Raw genomic sequence first — 20,537 nt, 5'->3', positions numbered from 1 at the left:
TCATTTGTTCTGATTGGCTTATTTCAGGGGAGAAAACTGACCGTAGAGCTAATTTCTAAAACACCACATTTCAACAAAGTTTGTGTTGGTTCATTCAGTGAACGGCGTTCAAATTAATGACCCAAAAAATTGCAATCTAAAATGTTAAATTACTGACAAAAGCGAAGCAATAAAAAGAAGACCGAGTTGTAATTAAACGGATTCATCATGTTAAAGGGATGAATTAAATGTTTAATTATTTAATCCCAATTTACTGTTCTACAGCACACCAGATAAAATCGAAGTTTGAAAAATGATGATTTGAAAAATAAAGCAATGCAAAACGTGAAAAACCCATTAAAACAGTAAAAACATCCAGCCCAGAGGCAGTTTCACATCCATTAGGTTGCTTTTCCACCACCAGGATATAGGACTGTAAGAGATTCCACTGTTACAGGTACTGTCAACATCTATTCTAGCAGAGTGTGTGTTTTTTGTGTGTGTCTTGCAGAATGTGCACAGTGCAATGAAACGTGAAGGCTTGCACTATCTTCTTGAGAGAGAAATGTTTATTAGGTAATCCAGTGGCACTCTACAGTAATAACCTACTGCACCATTCCTGTTTCCTTACCACACACTGCTGCAGACAAACCATGTGCATTTTTAAGCATGCATGTAAGCATACTTGTGTGTCATGTGCACATAAAAGCAGAGAGGGGTTATGACACAGTGATGAAACGCTCCATCTGAGCGGTCAGACTAAACATTAGGGAGGAAAGGGTCACAACAAAATAAGGCTCCTGCAAGAGCTGCAGCCTCCCAGGAGACTCCAAAGGAATTTTCTGTGGTGCCAAAATATTGCAAACCCTTTGGCTGCGGTCTGGTACCATTTCACCATGGAGCCGCGACTGTGGTCTTAAAGGTTCCTAATGTGTGACTGGAAGTGTGTTTGTGAGTGTCTGCATGTGTACATGAGTTTAGCGCTGACTTCTGTGTGTTGCTTTTAGTCTCAGATCGAGATGTGAGCACTGAAAAACCACCCACCAAACACCGTTATTGAGAAATCATGGTCCGCTCCACCAGGTTCCAGGTGTCTCTCAAATAACCAGAACGACGTTTATGTCTTTCTGTATTTTATGAATCTAATAATGTTGTGCTTCGGTGTGTGTCTGCACTAACCTTCTCCAGTTCTGGAAGTACCCAGATCCAAATCATCTCTGGTTACATTTTGGGAGTCCAGGTATGTGGCCGGCACCCAGCCCTGCTCCTCTGCTGTGCTGACAAACCACCAGCCTAGAGAGAGAGAGAGGAAGGAGGGATGAAAAAAGACAGAGAGATGAACATATTAGTACTGCAAACAATCATCAAGGCCTGAATGATGGCAGCGAACATCATTCCCACATGGTGATTCACACCAAACAACGGAAATTACACGTCATTGTAGCTCATTTCTCAAATGTAGCACGATGTACTGTGAGCCAGCATTTGCACTATAGCAGATTCAGCCTGTGCACGGGTGGTAAAAGTGTACATAATATGTTGGACATGCCTATGTCTGTGTGACACAGAGATGTGAGGCAGACCCGTGGCAGCTGGAGGTTTCACCTACTTGGAAAGTTCTCCTCATTACTAAACCAGACAGTGAAAGAGAAAAAAAGACACTGCAGAGGAAAGTTTTGGAGCCTGAAGCAAAACATAGATCAACACAAGTTTAAAAAGCATGAGCTGCAACTGGTTGGGATGACCTGTAGGTGGTAAAAAAGAAGATAATTCAGTATTACTTGTTATGAAACATGTTACACTGCTGCTGCTTTGGCCAGACCTCCCTAACAACCCCAAGATAAGTGGCTCCGAGTTGGATTAGCCAAGGTTAAGGCAAAAACTAATAAGAATACAAGTGAAGAAGGAAAGCCTAATATCACCATGGCAACAGGCTCACATTAGCATGTTTCCATCATTATTGTGGAGAAGTGATGTATTTGATACGCTGGTGGCGCTAGATGAAAAGTCAAGGGAAACCATCAAGGATTCATTCTTTTGGGATCGTGAATGTTTTTGGGATATTAAAGCGCTGACCACAGTGGCGGACCAACCGACAGACCAATATCAGCCAAAAATGACTCGAACAAGCACATACCTTACTTAACCAAGTCATCTTAGCATGTTGACATGAGGCCATTACAGATGTACTGGAAATCTTTGCTACGTGGATTAATGACACGCAATTATTTTGTAAAACAGCTAGAAAACGTTTGCTGCAGTGTCTGCAGTTGATCCTGTCCTGTCCTTCATGTCCTTCTGACGCCGCCTGACTAATCTTGTGTCTTTTCACGAAGCTGGAAGGGTTTCCGCTCACGTCTGAATTAAACATCGCGGTGTCATATAACACCGTTGCACTGCATCTGAATTCAGCTTTAGCCGTTTCATCCATTCGGACGTTCCAACGTTGCGGAGGAGAGGTCGTGCATGAGCGCTACTGACTAATGAGAAGCTAGGGGTCACACGGAGGCTATGCTGTCACAGCATCCACTGAGCTGACTTGACACAAATACAAAAAGATGTCACTTAGGGGCAGCGACCACAACCAGAAGAACCAAGAGGCAAATCATTCACATCGATCACATTTTGACAACTTGCACGTGTCATTGTTTGACTTGGTGTGCTGCGTACATTTGGGATCATATCAGCGGTCCTGATGGAGCTGAACATGTCGTTTGTCTTAAAATGGAGAGATGTGACTTCATTACCGCAGTCCCTCCAGCTTCTGGCTGGAAAATCCCTGCATGACACATTCTTCAAATATATACAGTGAAGGCTGGTGTGACAGCTGACTCAGCATTTTACTTTTTACCATGAAAAGTTGGCAAAAGATCTATTTCTATTTACTACAGCAGTGTGGAAGAATATATGTGGAAGGGCAGGTCAACTGAAATAAGTGATTCAGTGCCTTACTCATGGGCGCTTCAAAACGTAATATGATGTGATATGTGTTTTCTGCACACACCCTAAATATCACCACTGCCTCAGGATTTACATTTACCTTTTGTATATCCTTTTGTATGTAAGAGTGACCGAATGTGTAATTACAGTAGAAGTGACAGAATTAGACAGGCGAGTGGAGATGAAGAAGTAGAATGAAAATGGCAACAAACTTTTTTTTTTTTCTTTCTGCAAATGAGTCCAACAATTAGGTCATCGCTGTTCCAATGTATTTACAGCCATATGGCTCACCCTCTAATGTGGTTTGAGAGGCCTGGGTGAATCAAATCATCACGCCCTTTTTTATTACCCGGCAAGACACCAATCGCATTAACACGTATTATGAGTGATGTGGAAAATATGCCTGTAACATAGGGCTGTATCATTGGGAAAGTAACAGTAATGGTAACAAGGGGAAGGTGTGTTAGTGCTGTAAAAAGTGGCCACAGTTTAAGCAACTACAGTATATATACCCCCACCCCAGTGACACTGAGATGTGGTCGGAACGGGGGCTGTGCATTATCGTCATATAACTGCATGGCTGTGTTGTAGATTAAAACTGAGCTACACGGTGAGACTCCAGCTGAAATAATGTTCACAGAAGAGGTGATGAATCTATCTTTTATTCCCATTATGTTTATTAACGATTATTCATGTAATTTCATTCCATTCCAATGAGATTGCTACAAGCACCACAAGCTAACATGATTTACTTGCTAACTTAGCATTAGAGGAGTCGACCACTCATACAGCTGCTGTAGCAAACACTAAGTGGCAAATTCAGGGGTGGGGGAGCCCAGCGTTGTTTGTCTGTGGTCAAAACAATCACACTTAAACTTTACAAATGTGTTAAACATTGTTGTTTACTTAATATTCTCATATGCGTTCTATTCCACTATTACTACAGGGCTACAATTAATTGAAAAATGATGCTGTGTGGAAGAAAAATTGCCGTATTACTGTTAATGGGCACAATTGTCTGCTAGTTGGCTGACTTCCTTCCTCACTCTCTGACACTGATCTGGTGTTTCCTGTGTTTCCAAGGAGGTTATAGCAGCTGGAGGCCCTGACGCCACTGACAGGTGACAAAATGAAACGTGCAGGTACCTTGAAAGAATTTATGGATTTCTGTAGGTTTGAACATTGGAAACATATGGGATACTGTGTGCACACAACAGAACAAAATATATAACATATGCCCCTGGTTTTTATACATTTTAAGGAGGAAATATTATGTGATACCTTTTCAGGGCCCGTGATATTGAAATTACAATCCCCTTTAAGCAGTGCGGTTCACAAAATGATGTTTCCTGTACTTCAGGTAAAGGAGTTATCTAATAATAACAGTGCTACTCACATATTTCACATATTTAGAGCCGCTCATGATGATAACTAACCACAAGTCAAAGGCGACACACAAACATATAACGAAAAAAAAGTGAATCTTCGCGTTCACAAATGTTTTGTATATCTTGATTGATAAGTTATCAAATTGATCAGAACACCTTTTTGCCAATACACATGCAATGAACAGTATGCTATGTTGCGTGGTAGATTTCCTGATACGTCTCATGAACAGTAGCACCACAAAAGCTGAATGTTCCTCACACGTGGTGCTAAGCTTTGTTTATGCCAGACTGTAAGAACAACAAGAACAGCTACACTAGCAGACATTAAAATATTACTGGGTCCACACTTTGGGTTGGCAGAAGAGGAACCAGCCCAAATCCTCTGCATGTGGCCTCATCTCCATCTACGCATATCAGCAGAGTGGGGCAGACGACGTGTAGCATAAAACACCTTCCTCCAACCCACACACAAGCTCGCACACAGAATCAGACTGAAACAGTGTCTCAGCTGAATTTCCCCTCCGCAGGTCATGTCTCGCAGTCAATACAGGTGCTAATTAAATCTGGGGGCCGACAGACAGATCGGGGTTATGTACAGTAGCTGCAGTGTAGCTCCTAAAACCTGAACCTCCTCACAGTCACACTCACTTTCTATGGATGCACTGTACCAAGACGCCACAGTGCAGTTTGGCTTCAGGTGAGGTCAGCATAATCATTTTGGACCTGTTAGCATCAATTTAAGACCCTGTTCGGCCTTGACTGTTGGAGGTACAGTAGTGGTTTCATATGAAATTGCATTCGACAACACGACAGTTATACTATGCTAATTAAATCTTATGTTGTAGCTTCTGGTTTAAGAGTGTTGTAATGAACAGCACTTGCAACGGTGATGACTTGTAAACTTGGGAGGGGCTGTCAAAGCTGGGCATCTAGAGGACTTTCCTGCTGAGGGTCCTCTGTTGTATGAGAAATGCTAAATTCTGCTACATTCTGAAAATAAATTCCAAATTTAGCATTGATTTTCTTCTGTACATGGTCATATGTGAACTGTTAAAGCAGCCTTGGATGCTTCAGTGCACATTCCTGAAGATTTTAATCTATTTTCTGTGTTGCTGCAGTGTGAAAGGTCCGCATAGCAGTAAAAACAGCTTGCTCCATATGAAACACATTAGGGCTTTCATAGGCTGATTCGCTGCAACTACTCAAAAAGTTAAAGAGGAATTAGAGCCACCTGTATGGAGGAGAGCAGTAGCTCTGCACGGAGACAAATGCAAGAGCTTTTCCTCCCTTTAGCCCACCTGGAAAAACAGAGTAATAAATCTCCTGCGCTGATAGAGGATTGAAGTGACTGTTTGCCATTAACAGTGGCAAGTGTGAGCTCTCCAGCTGCCACACACACACACACACAGATAGGAGTGCATGTTTCCAGAGGAATCACTGAGGTGCAGAAGTTAAAAGGCCTGATCATTTGGAAACGGGCATAATCATACTCCACCATGCAAAAATAGAAAATCAGGAATGAGTGATTTCATCCATTGGTGCTGTTTAACAGCTGCAGCGCTGTCCACAATGAGGACATTGTAGACATGTTCAACTGATGCCAGAATGATGAGGGTTGCAGAGGTCCAAATGTGGCGAATTAAAATCATGAATGACTTTCTCCAGACCACTAAATAATAAAATAATTGCTTCAGTTCTTAAAGTTGTAGTTGATTGAAGTAACACAGGCTGCACAAGTCTCTTTAGTTGTACCACTGAACAAAGCTGACATCGGAATCAAAGATTATTTCCAATTTTTTTACTTGCCGTCAAAGTCTCCCTGCTCTGGCCAGAAGGATTTCTAGTTCATTATGAAAGCACTGTAAAGGTTTTGGGGGAAACTTCACATTTTTAGCTCCTTTGCCAAGAGTCACATGAGAAGATTGATGCCCCTCTCCTGTGTGTGCACAGGAAAGAGCAGTCAGTTAGCTTAGCTTAGCATAGATTCTGGCGTCAAGCTGGAAACAGCTAGCCTGGCTAACAAAATCCATCCCAGGACTTCTAAAGCTCACTAACTAATATGTTTGTATGTCTACAGTTCATCACTTTATACTAATTTCATGAAGAAACAAAATTTAAACATGTTCATTAGTGAGCTTTAATTGGCGCCAGGAAGCGTGCTTCCTGTTCTAATATACAATCACTGGTTTTTAGAGAAAACATGATGTCCAGAGATGGTGTGACCTGTTATGTAGATGGTGCACAACATAAAATACTGTGTATTGAAATGTTTGTTTTTGTTCCTTTTGAAAGCACTGACGGGGATGTGTGAAGAAAAATAATCAATATAACTTGGCCATCATCATTCCTGTCTTCTTCACATATGCACACCAAAACAAAACATCCCCATGGCCAAAAACAGTCAAGCAGCCTCTCTATCTTACTCACACATGCCAAGCTTCAGACTACATCATGTGCACACATGGTAGTGCAAGGCAAGAGTTTGACAGGGCCCAGTTCTCCCATAAATCCAGCTCTGGAGAAAGCGGGCACAGTAAAAGCAGATAAATGAGGACCAGAAACCGTGCTGGACCCTCTCAAATACGCACATACACTCGACTCTCCCAGACAGCAGAACAGACTGAAGACAAAGTAAGAAAAACAAAATGGAGATGCAGATGTAGGTATAAGAGACTGAACAAGGAAGACGGACAAGCAGTCGCTCTCTGGGCCTTGAGAGAAGTGGGCTAACCCTCATGTGTGCCTGTAGTTAGATTACAGTTTTCACAGGAAATCTGTCCCGTAGGAGGAGATCTGGGCCAAAGACTGGCAGCCAGCTGGAGAAAAATTACTCAGAGTAATTAAAGCAAAGCATAACTTGGCTCAGCATATGCGTGGAGTGATGCATAAACTGACCAGTGAAGTTCAGTGAGGGTGTTCTGGCCCACATTACTGTGAGACGAATATGCCCACTTGCAAAGAGATGGACAATGGACAGTGGGCAACTTATTCATTTCATTTTTGTCCTGTTGGTGGCAATACCTAATGGCTGGAGTGTACTTCTACCTAGCAAGTTTGTATAATGTGTTATTTGATGCTGCCTAAAGGCAAAAGGTTTGTAGCTGTTCTTAATAATGTATTACATCATCTTACTGCTAGATGAAACAACATGGCCCAACCAACACAAACCGTTTTGTAATGGAATGCTGTTTTCGGTCTAGTCTCCTGGTAAGGAGGGCGGTATGGCTTGGTTGTTTGGTCGGTTTGTTACACCATTTTTCTGTCTCTACCTTGTTCAAGACCAAATTATCCAAACAACTGCAGCTCAAATTGTCATAATCATGGTCAATTAATCTAATCGAATTAATCAAAAACTAATGTTTTTAGTGACACTGGGACTTTTCCTGTAGCGCTAAACAGAAGGCCAAAATTTGTGAACGAGAAATGTCAAAATCCAACAGGCCGATTGCTAAACACATTAAGGCTTCGCGGAGGATCAACCGGTTCCATTTTGGGACCCTCCAAGAGCTTTCCTCTAGCACCTCCATCAGGAAAATCTCTTCATCTGACAGGTATGTTGCCCTGACGTTTACTGAGAACATTCATGCTTATCAAAGGGATATACCCATTTAATTTTAATATCCGTAAATACTACCTTTACTTACTCACTAACTGATAGAAGAACAACTAAATTGCTAGTAGTCATTTTCTATTACTGCTGGCAATACTATAATCAACTCGTGATTGTCAAACTGCAAGATGTGATGAACAGCCGCTGGGAACTGATAATAATGCCAACAAGTAAAAACACAGGGGAAACTACAACATCTGTTTAGGTCTGGCAGATGAAGCTATGTTCAAATGTTAACTATCTTAACTTCTTAACTTAAGGATGAAAAGTGAATGTGTGATACGTTCAGTGTGGCTTCAAATACAGCCAATGTGCACCCAAGGAAGGACTGAGTTTGTGATCAAAGACTTACTTAAATAGGAGAAAACGTATCACTTTCCTCTTATACATGACAAATAGCTCCACGTGTACATGCACTGCCATGCAAAAGCAAGAGTCGAGGCCAGTCCGCGGGTGGGGAAGGGGTTAGTAGTGGGGGTTCGGGCAGCAATGGCAGCTGTGAAAATGAACCAATGCAGGACAGGACAAATAAAAGGTGTTCAGGTAATGAAGCGCATACTGTAGAGGCGTCTGAACATGCAACAGAATGCAGTGGACTGTCGTTTTAACAGGTTGAAATCATCATGCCTTGTTTTTGGTGGCTGAGTCCAGTGTGTGTGTGTGTGTGTGTGTGTGTGTTGGAATGAGTCACACTGATGAGCAAATCAGTCCCAGAGCTCTGTGAGCCCTCTCCACTTCAACCTGAGCAACAATGCGTGGTGTTCGATAGGATGAGAACATGAGTGCTCATTTCCTCGCTGTCCGGTCTTTTTATTGTCCAGGTGCTTGGTGAAGTGGAACCCAACCTACTTCTTTACCTAAAGAAAACACTCCGACGATCGTGTTGGGCTTTTTTTTTCCCCCCTAAACTGACTCTGTTGCTAGTTTGTCTGACATAACAGACCAAACTGTTCTGGAGGATTTATGAGGCGCTGAACAACTAATGACTAATATTCAGAAAGGTTATGCAGCAATACACAAACACAGCATAAAATATGAACATGTAAGACAGTAGAGGGGCTGTAATTGGCGTTTCTTACAGTGTTGAGCTCTAATTGGTGTTTCTAGCTACACCATGTCTTGGCAGGCAATAATTGCCCGCTTTCTCCCGCAAAGGAAGAGTGGAGATCATGGTGGTACAGTTACTGAGCGGAGCAAGATCATCATAGACCTGGAGACCTTGGACGAATTAAAGATGTATGAAGTGACGCAGGATCCTAAAAGTAAGGTTGATTAAAAAAGAAAAAAAAAAAGGGTGAGAAAGAGAGCGAGCAAGTGAGAGGAAGAAAGACATTAAAAGAGTGGTAGTGGGGAAAGACAGAAAGAAAGAAGATAAGAGAGGGACAGCCAGCAGATGTTTGGCTGGGGCTTCAAAGCCGTAGGTTCCATGCTAATTCCCCCGTCCAAAAACAACACCACGCGATTTCCTTTCGGTTTCTCAATTTGGAATCGTCAGAATGGTCATCAGACAGTTTTGATAATGATGTTTGTGAGAAATGTAAAATTCTGGGGTGGGACACACAAGGTGACAGCCATCCTTGTTTTCTCCTCTCTGCTTCTAATTAGGAACAGATCCCCTGGAGAGCAGCGAGCGCTGGAACACAGTGCTTCCTTTCAGGGCAACATATTGAATTGCCTGCTTATCTTTCTGCAGACTAAGCAGAAGGGGAGATTCAAAGAATATGCCTAAAATAGCGGCACAAACAATTGTTGCTGCCTAAAACCAGCTGTGATATCAGCCACAGTATTAGCTTCAACATGGGCTGCACCAGCTCCATTATTAATGGGATTAAACTGCCACAACGCTTCTCTGACCTAGATCTTCCTCATCATCATTCAAAAATATCTTTTTGATCCATACAGTGGACATGATAAAGATGATAAACTGCTAGTGATGGGACTCAACCACATTTCCAAGTGAGAACTGCGACACAATCCCCAACAAAATACATCTGTGTATTTGAAACTCTGTTTAACCCCCTGTGAAGTTTTAAAATACCCCACATCTCAGCGGCAAAGTACAGCCATGCAAATCGCCGGCGTCAAAAGAACCCATACTTTGATACTCTATAAGTAGTGAAGTGGCAGAAGTGATGTCAAGCTTTCAGGCTTCCTGAGACGACACTCACGCTTAGATTTTCAATGTTGTTGTTCTTGGACAGTGCGGATCCAGCTGGATCAGAAGTATGAAAGATGAGCAAATGTCAAGAGGTCAAACGTTAACATCTGTATACATTAAAATGTATGAAGACAAGTCAACCACATCTTCCACTGAGCATCCCTGCAGGAAACAATCACTGAGTTTAAAACTTAAAACTATGCTTCCTGTGATGCCAGTGGCCAGCCCAAGATAAATACTACACTTTGTAGAGTTCCAACAAACATTCAGTAGTTAAGAAGAATTCACTTTGGGATTTTTTTTTTTTGGACGCTTGCAACGATAAAGTGTTCTGAAATGTTCTGATTTGCATCTCTGGTTGACTTCTTCTCCATAGCAACAGTTCCTGAGGCTTGTGGTTTCTGTACTATTTAGCAGCCATTTGCCTTTCAAAATGTATGGAAACATGCCAAGAAGCTTATTGCCTAACACTGGATATCTGAATGAACTTGACACTATAACACTGGCTGAACCGTCTAGTTGATGTCACATTTCACAAATTATTAGCTGCTCGCACAAACGCACTACTGGTTCCTTTGGAAAATGGAATAGCAGCAGTAAAAGACTTATTACTCAAATTACCAGTTTTCTTAACACGTTTGACTTTTTTTAACCTCTTCTTTCTCTCAAAGTTCCAGGCGTTCAGGGCTTTTCTTGTTTTGTTGTTTTCCTTCCTTACCCAGGAAACGTCAATGTTCCCTCATACATCCATTATCTATACAGCTTATCCGTCAGGGTCGCAGGGGAGCTAGAGCCTATCCCAGCTGACTTTGGGCGAGAACTGGTTGCCAGCCAACCACAGGGCCAACATATATAGAGACAGACAACCACTCACTCTTACACCTACAATTTATAGTCACCAATTAACCTAATGTGCATGTCTTTGGATTGTGGGAGGAAGCCGGAGTGGAACCCGGAGAGAACCGGAGAGAACCCACGCTCCACACAGAAAGACCCCAGGTTCAAACCCAGATTCGAACCTGGAACCTTCTTGCTGTGAGGCAACAGTGCTAACCACAGCACCACCATGCTGCCCTATCCCTATTCCCTCATATTTAAAGAAAAGTTAAGTTTATCACGATAACTTTTAAATGTCAACTTAGAATGGAGATTATACTTCCAGGAACTGCACCTCCCCCCCCTTGATAAGTCTGAATAGAATGAAACTTTTTCTGCTATGAAAACTTTCACTGCTTTTTACCATTAAGAAGAAAGCCACACACATTTTGCAGTTACCTTGAAGACCAGACTGATCTCACAGAAATATCATCACATGGTGCCGGCATGTAATGTGTTACAGAAACAATGCCAATGGAAAGTCAATTGGGAACCTTTTGCTGTGGTGGATCTGAATTCCCTGGTTCAACAATGTCACACAATTGGTGGTGGTACTCAGATGAGAATAAAGGGCGACGAATGCTGTGTAAAGAGGAGATCGAGGCAGGTGATTGGGTCTTATTTCATCTAACCTAACCAAACTGCGACTGTTTCACAACTTTAGCCACATATTTAATGTTGTTCCCGTGATGACGATGGTCAGGTACGTCTGTTGCTGGACATATCATATCTAACGGTCTTAACACATTACATTCCACCACCACCATAATGCAGACTCTGTAGTCGTTTCACATATTTCTGCGAGATCAGGTTGCTGAAACCTATAGGGGGGCGGGGGGGGGAGTGTTTCATATTCAGCAGACCGCATTTTTGGATAGAGTACCACTTTAAGACACTTGAAAGCTTGTCTCAAAGTTAAAAATAGGATATATGGGGGGCCACCCAACCCCTTCTGAGCTGTTTCTTCCTTGAAAGTCAGTGCCGATGTCAAGGTTCTGGACTTTATTGACACCGTAAGATTTAGACATTTACATCCCAGTTTGAAGCTCATGTTACCCGGTTGTTAGAAGTTTTCATAAAACGTAGGGGTCAGTCAGACTTGTGTCAAGTGAAAGGGGATAGCCATCGGTGGGGCTTTCAATAACCAGTGTTGGCTAAACATCACGCACAGTGAGGTCAAGCTAAACCTCTGCATTAATCCTCCATATGGTGCGCGTATGTGTGCTACCATCCTCTAGCTAAAATATCCTCCTCTGACACACACACACACACACACACACACACACACCCCTCTGTGCTAACACCATCATCATGCTCATTAAAGAGAACAGCCTGTATGCTCTGAAATACAGTGCATACAGCAGCCTGTCAGCGTTCTGCCAGTATCTGTATGCACCTCTTTGCTATGCATACTGAAACATACTGTTTTAACCTGAGCCCTTGGAGGCGGCTCCCTGGTCAGGCTTAAAGTAGTCTCCTCTGAGCCTCCGCTATCCCCAGATCGTCTGAGCTCAACTCCAAGAATAAAGTGGCTCAAGCAGTTCAGTACTTTTTTACTGCCTGCGGGTGAAGCTAACTAACATGGCTAAGCTAGGGTGTTCCCAGAATGATACTAGGTCATCAACTGGCTCAAGACGTGCCACCCTGATTGATGCTGGCTCCGTTGCCTGGAGGCAATGCTAACGTTTGCCTCCAGCCTCCCATGTGAACTCCATCCAAAACAGCACTCTCTGATCCAGTTCATCGTTCACACTGGCCCTCAGTACACCTTGATGAAAGGCAGGCTACACTTGACAGCCTAAGGCAAAGGGTATGTTACGTTAGCTTCTATGCAAAACCTCCAAAGAAGCTTTTAAAGGGAAATAATCACATCACATTTTGGCTCTTTGATAATATTTATGGTTCTTGACAGGCTCCTTGAAATATAATTCAGTCTCCAGTTTCAAAAGAGTATTTGAGCTTGATTTTACAAAATGTTCCATAAAACAAAGATGTGTTACTCATGTCACTGGGCAACATTAATGGATATATTTATTGTATCTTTGTTGTATTCTCAATAAGGCTGTTGGTGTCGTTATGAAATCACTTTTTCCATTTTATATAATGGTAAATGGAGTATGTTGGTTTCTTATTTGGGCTAAACTTATGATGGGCATTATTAATTAATGAATGTCAGTGAACAGTGTACACAACAATACAGAACAGATTGGGCTGCATCGGGCTGGTTCGCAATCTCCCCACAGTTCTCCTGGATTTCCAATTCCTCAAATTTTTGATGACATGATGAAATTTTAAAATGCCCAACCATCTTATTCATTAGTAACAGGCTAGTGACACCGCTGTACGTGATTGTGTTTTTTGAATTGCATACTTATTCCAGATATTTGTCAGTCGTGTCTAAACAGCGAGTGACTGATAATGATCAGCTCTGTGTGTGATTAGAAAAGCCAGAGCAGCAGAGGCACTTGTTAATCTGTGTCTTGCGATGCTTCCACCTCCTGTGTCCCCGGAGTAAGAACAAAATAAACTATACACCATATAGCTAGATACATTTTCATTGCTGGTGGTTGTTTCTGCCAGTGTTTGCAAAGCTCCTATTGAAGCCGCTGCTGAAGATATTGAGCTTGACTAAGTGACAGCATGCTGACACTTATGCCATTGGGAGCACTAGGAAGAGCCAAAGGAATCTAGTGTATTTACAGACTGCCTGTCTCATGTACTACTGTCAGGATGTAGTGACAATTTGAGCAAATATGACAACATGCTTTTTCATGAAAGTTGACCTTTAAGGAGCAAGAAGTACATTTACTGACAAACTTAGAAAAGAATTTCAAAAATGCTACATTTTTAAGCCACAAATGTTGAAATTATTTCAATGGTCTTAAGCTAAGTCTGACCTTAAGCTAACAGTTTGTAGTTTGTAGTGCAAATGACCTAACACAACCAGGGGTTCTGCTACTACATTTTAAAATTAAAAACAATATAATGAAATCTAAAATATGAACACAAACAATGAAAACAATGAAACGATCAGCACAGGGAATAGTCTTGAGCCAGACCAAGCAAAGCACTGAGGACACACCTTTAGAAAGGCATTCTGGGTTCATGTGAGTGCTGCGAGCCTCACCAGATCTTCTGGCACTGGGAAAGGTGTGGTGGGGTGAGCGTTGCCAGAACTCCTGGCATTGACTCTCTCTCAAACAGCATTGTACCTGCTGACAAGCAATGCCACATGACAGAGAGATGTCTTCCATGTTTCCACGTAGACATTAGCAATTTATGACGGATGTCCAAAAATAGAGGATTATCATCTGGCAACACAGCACTACTCTGTGGACTCTACGTGATGTGTAGAGGCAAGTCCAGAGAGAGGTAAGCAAATCTCTCTAATCTCTTTAAATCAACTGTGACAAAATGCCCCTGAAACTGCAGCAAGGAGGGCCAAGCTATTTGGGTAAATGGCTTCCCCGGCTGGTGTTGTGGCTTGGGCAGTACACTAACCCAAAAGATCCTGTTTGCAGTTTCACATCAAGGTCCTCCTGGCAGATCCATTAGTCTTGCCTGAGGAAACAGGGGGGACAAAAATTTCCCCCACATATATTACCCCTCTGTCACTGTAGCCACAGAGTTGAGGGCTACTTGCTTAGATTTATAATTCATTCTTTGGGATGTTATCAGAAACTGGGCAAGAAAACAAAGGTCAAGATGAAGGTCTGTCAGGCCCCATCCGAGCAGCTTCAAGCAGATCAAACAAAACTAGATCAACCTGTAGACTCACCTCTACCTGTATCCAATATCCTTGGTCCCCAGAGGGTGAATCCTAATTACTTTGGTGATCCCCCAATTTTTTAGTTTTGACTGAAATGTCTCAACACCATGAAATCTGCTACACTTTGACGATCATCTGACCTTCAGTCTCACATTATCAAATGGTCTAAATATTTGGTTTATGACTGATTGCTTGCAACACTGATGACATTCACATCAGCCACAACTGTACTTTGTGTTTAGTGCTAATTAGCACATGCTAGTATTCTAACATGCTACACTGAGAAGGTGAATACGGTAGATAGAATACCTGCTTAGCATCAGCATGTTCGCAGTCATTGGGAGCATGGTGGTATGCTAATGTTAGCAATTAGCTCAAAGAACTGTTGTGTCTGTGTACATGCCTCCACATTCATAAGATTGATCATCTTTATCTTATCAGGTAAATTATTAAATCACCAAAAAGAATAAAATATATGTACCTTTAAAAACCTACATCGTAACCTTCAGTACTAACTGTTTTGTATTGTATGTGTTCCATCTGGTATTCAAAGAGGGATCTCCAGGTATTCTAAGAGGGATTCAAGTAGTATTTGATACAGGTCTGCGGCTTTTAAACCACATTGACCTTTCCTCTCTGTCTCCTTCACATCACTGCCTCCCCTCAGTCCAGCACACCATATACTTCAACTGGTCACATATGCAGATTTATTTTCTCCAGCTGGGACATTCCTCTCTCCAGACACTCCACGGTTCCCATGTCCGAGGAGGAACCAGAAGGAGAAAACCAGGGCAGTGGCTCAGACAAGGCCTCTACTTCTCTCTCAGGGACGATTACGACCTCAACCCCTCCACCTCATCTCACCCCCCGTGCTCCCACCCCCAACTTGGTGCTTCATAAATCTCACTTTACTAGATAGCAGCTCCTAAATTGTAAGATACTTGTTCAAGGATACAAAGACAGAATTCACACACACACACACACACACACACACACACAGGGACATAACCACCCACGCAAACTCATTCACATACACACCAACCCCCCCCCCCCCTCCATCTCACCGAAGGCTTATGATTTATCTAGTTTTCATGATGACAATGGGTCTTCTTGACACAGTACAGTGAACCAGCTGGGTCTAGACTTACAAGGGCAATAACTTCTCACAGGGGCAAAACAACAACATCCGACTCTGGAGTTGAACCCATAATTATATCAGGTCAAGCCTGCAGACACTTAAAAACCAGTAGAAATATTCTGTGCTGGAATGAGGAACAGCATATTAATGCATGACACCCATCTGTGCTCAATATGTGGAGCAAAGAAAATCAGCATTTGTAGAGAAAGGCAGATAAAATATGACTTTCAGCCTTGCTTGAGGATTAAAAGACATCATGGCACTACGCTGACACGTACTGACTAGGATGTTGAAGAAAATAAGCTCTAATTAGCAGCCAAGACTGTCAAGTGTGTCTGAGTTGAAAACGTCAAATCAAATAAGCATGCGCAGACCAGGATGCTGCAGTAAAACCTTGAAAGCAGAAAGGGGGATTGTGGGATGCTATATGAGTTCTCAGATGTGTTTGTCTTGGCTTTGCCTCTAAATGATGTCATCATCATCATCATCATCATCATCATCATCATCATCATCATCATCATCATCATGGCTGTTGCTCCACTTCTTTGGCCCAGTAAATGACGACAGCACACGCATCCCGCTCTTAAGCAAGAGTTGCCCGGGTGTTCAGTATTGCTTAAGTGCTTAAATCAATGTTAAATATTAACATTCAGAATGGAGCTTTCAAATGGATCTGGTGAGCAGATGCTGTCAGGCCGGATATATGAGAAACTGGGATCACCACATTATTGTGTTGCTATGGCACACTTGTGAATATTAATCAAACAAAACAACCACTAATGCATACAGCCATCTCCAAAGAGTATCTTGTAATCAAAGTTTCACGAGAAATAAATGTATTTCCCCCAAAGTCAAGAGTTGACAGGAACACTTGACAATTCACAAACAGAGTCGAAATGAGAGCCGGAAATGAAGACATCCATGTCCTTGAAGTCAATCTTGGGAAGACATTCCCTAAGTACAAGTTTGACAGAAAGCCACATCACACAAGAAATCATTTTCCTCGCAACTTCTTCACTCCGTCAAAACGTCATTTAACAATTGTCTCCTTTATGCTTACGGGGGACAAATTGGAAAGGCACCAAATGCTGAATGAATCATACACAGAGACGCCAAAATGACAGGTTCAATGCTCAAACTGACTCGTTCAGGCACATAATTACTCCAAGATGTGCAAACCAAGATATCTGAAAGAGAGCGTGTTCGTGTAATCAGTGTTTAGATAAGAGCGGACAGAACAACAGCGATGCAGCGAGCTTGTGCTGACTTTTTCTGCAAGTTGTCTTGAGTTGTGCAAGCTGCTTGCTGTCAGTGGCTGCTTGCATGGAAAATAAGATCCAGCGCTGGGATTGCTAAACAGAATTTCCACAGGGGGGGGAGGAAAGGTGAGGTGCTGCATATCATGGTCATGCAACTACTATCACTATTCAGTTGATTGGCATTGTTAGTCAAATACTGTCACTGTAGTTCACTGTGATCATTTATCCTCACACACGTTGAACTTTACACTGTTTGCAGAAAGTATCCAATCAAACCGATTCTCTCTTTTACCAAGTGGAATAATTACTTCTGAATTGACTTGACATTCTTGGTGCGAAAGGCAAGAGACTGGCCTCCAGCCATAACACTGCCTTTCCTCTACCACCACCACCACCCCCACCCCCACACAAACGCACACACACACATACACAAACTGACTGCTGCCAGGCAAACAGCACCTCCAGGTGGTGCCAAGCCCCAGCTAGGAGAGACTGAAGGAGGGCAGAGGAGAGGCTAGAGCGGGAGGTGGGGGCTCTTGCGCACAAAGAGGTTAGAAAAGGAGGGAGTGAGTTCACAACAAGGGAGAGAGAGGAGAGGCAAAGAGGTGATGAGTGAGCTCTGATACTCTGTGTATGTGAGTATGTTTATGCAACTAATGTGTACTCAGAGAGAGGGAGACACAAACAGGAAGAAACAAGCAGAGCGCCTGGCAGTCCTGAGAACGCCACTTGTCACGCAACATACGTTAATAATGACGTTGTGCTATAGATCTAAGTGTGTGTGCATGGCTGTCAGACTTCAACAAAGACATGCTGGACACAGAAACAAAACGAGAATCCACTCACCACTTTCGCTCTTCTCAATCACGTCCACCGTCTCACCGGCCTTGAGGCTGATCTCCGAGTTCTCCTGCCTCTCGTAGTTGGCCACGGCCACATACTGCTCCAGCACCATGGGCTCCGAGCTGTCAATCCCTGAGGGGAAGAAACAGGCTGTCAGCCACCTGCCCGCCGTGGCACCCCTCGAACGCCCACTGCAACCAACTACACCGCTGCCGCCGTACGTCCGGTACGCCGCCATCGGCCGACCCCCGCTCCCTGCCGCCCTGGCCAATCACAACGCAAGTTAGCGACTTGGCTCCATAGTCCCAAACGACAGGCCATATAGCTGAGTCGACCCCCGGCCCAGTGCGAAGGACTGAGGGGCATCGGAAGGGATCAAAACAAAAGGAGGGAACGGGAAAATGTTTGTGGGGGCTGCATCTCGCACCTAAAGTGGATCCATGACCTCAATCAAACTTTTAGTCCCAAAGGGAAAGAAACAGAGAAGTCAAAAGTAAGAAGGAGAGACAGAGGAGCTGCTAGTGGTTGGAGGGAAGACTGGGGAGCGAATGAGTGGAAGAATGGTGAAGTTTCCCTGTGGAAAATCAACAGTGCGGTTGAGAGGAAAGGCCTCCCCTCCACTGCCTTTGTGAGCCAGCCGTTGGACAGCGAGTCTGGAAGGGGGGGGGTGAACACACCAATCATGGTAGTCAGCTCTGCTGGCCTTAAATAGAAACATATGAGTGGAGTAGAGAGAAAGAGAGAGAGAGAGAAACAGGGAAGGAGGCTGGGTCCATGTTTATGTGAAACAAAAGAAGAAAGCGCTTCAGTTGGGGTTAGGCGCGCTGTTTTCTCTCTCCTTCCCTCTGATGTTTAACCTCTTCAATGCCAGCACTCACTTCGCTCATACAGTTCACGTGGCGCATATCTGATCTGATTTGCGGACGCGCTGATTTGCTCGTTTGGCCGCAAAGATGATCAATGAAGATTCAAAAGAGACTTTTGGGCAGATCACACATCCCAGCCTGTTGTGTTGTTTCACTAAGTCTGAATCAATAACGTCATCTGGAGCAGAACATCGGTTTCTTGAGAACAGATGAATAAACGCTGTAATTTATCAAACGGGCGAATTCACTCCGTCATACCTAACACGAGGCCGGTAAAAAAAGATGTGACCAAAAGTTGACCGTAACAGATCATCACATCGCTGCCACCCACTCGGCGAGCACACCAATGATACTGGACGATTCAAAACAGGTTTTTAATGATTCACTGACAACGTTAACCATCATCTAATGCCATTTTTAAAAATAAATGATTCTTACATTAGCGCATGACAGCTGCAGTTACGTCGACGTTAAGATTAGCAAATAAAACAAGCAACTTCATGCCCCCTTTTAGCTTGAACACGTCCTCTTCGCAAATGCGACACTTCTCTGGAGGCGGATATTACGCTTGGCTTTTACCTGCGACTCTAGTTTTGATACCTGCACGGTTCTGTTTCACTCGTGTCACCTTTCCCTTCCAACCTGTCCCACTACGGGCGTCAGAGAAAACCTGATCACGGATCGATTCATAGTGTTCCAACTTGACTATCGTGTAATTCGCTTATGCAAAACAGGGATCTTAGTATTTAGTAGTCTGTAAAGGAATAGTTTAACATTTTTTTATGCTGGACTTTTGAAATGAAACTCAGTGTTCATCAGCAGAATGCAAAAAGCTCCCACATTTGCACCTATGAGGCAATACAATGTCTTAAACATTAGTCAAACCTTAGCAGCTAATTCATGTCATCGTCACACTGACTGTATGGTTGAAACGAGAAAACAAAACCTCATCCCTGGCAAACGGCACTTTGTTGCCATCAACCTGTCTCTTCGTGACAGCCACACTGTTGATGATCACTCAGGCTCAAAAATAAAAGGAGCCACTAATATATCTCCTTCCATTTGCAACAGCAGTTTTAGCAGAAAGCCTTCTGCAAAGTTGTTTTTGTGGAAACTAAGATTGGATCAGATGTACTTTGTCAGCAAATCTCCCTCTCTTCCCACTTCCCGACTGTTGTGTCAGCCTGTTTGTCATTCTGTAAATGGGATTAGATCTGGAACATGGATTGTATTGTAAGAGTTAATGTGTTCGTGTCACTGTCCTTTAGGATCTAAGAGAAGACCTCCCTAATGTAGAACCAGATTAAGTCTAGTGTTTACCGCGCAGTACATCTAAATACTTTATCTTCACAGTGGCCTTTCAATATTTTTATGAGAATTTAACAGGTTGTGGTGCACTCGTGCATTTAAGCCGCCCGGAGGAATAAATAGTAGGGTAAAGCTTTGAGCGCAGTGCTTAAAACACAATTAAGCATCTCTACATGTTGTTACTCAAATAAACAGGCAGGGAACACCAGGGAACGCTCGTAACCTTACTTCCCTACCGGGTTGAGGCAGGACGTTCATCTCTGTCTCTCTTCAGCTGTCTCTCAGGAGGCAAAATAAAGAAACGGAACACACTGCGGAGAACGTGAGCAGCCCATGTGTAGGGAGCAGTCACAATCAGCCCGATGTAATGAAGCAGCCCAGATCCAGCGATTTAAAAGCTTGA

General features: G+C 43.1%; 1 protein-coding gene across 1 annotated transcript in view; it reads right to left on the bottom strand.

Annotated features, from left to right (window-relative positions):
- Window positions 1-20,537, bottom strand: part of sh3pxd2aa (SH3 and PX domains 2Aa) — a 94,236-nt gene that overhangs the window by 17,171 nt on the left and 56,528 nt on the right. Inside the window, exons 8-9 of the mRNA XM_070855927.1 lie at window positions 17,964-18,092; window positions 1,159-1,272 (exon numbers count right to left, since the gene is read on the bottom strand). Of these exons, the coding sequence (XP_070712028.1) occupies window positions 1,159-1,272; window positions 17,964-18,092 (243 nt within the window). The remainder of the gene's footprint in view (window positions 1-1,158; window positions 1,273-17,963; window positions 18,093-20,537) is intronic.

The sequence above is a fragment of the Pempheris klunzingeri genome, chromosome 3, assembly GCF_042242105.1.
Source record: "Pempheris klunzingeri isolate RE-2024b chromosome 3, fPemKlu1.hap1, whole genome shotgun sequence".
NCBI lineage: Eukaryota > Metazoa > Chordata > Actinopteri > Acropomatiformes > Pempheridae > Pempheris > Pempheris klunzingeri.
The sequence above is the reverse complement of the archived record's forward strand: the minus strand, read 5'-3'. Positions and strand labels throughout refer to the sequence as shown.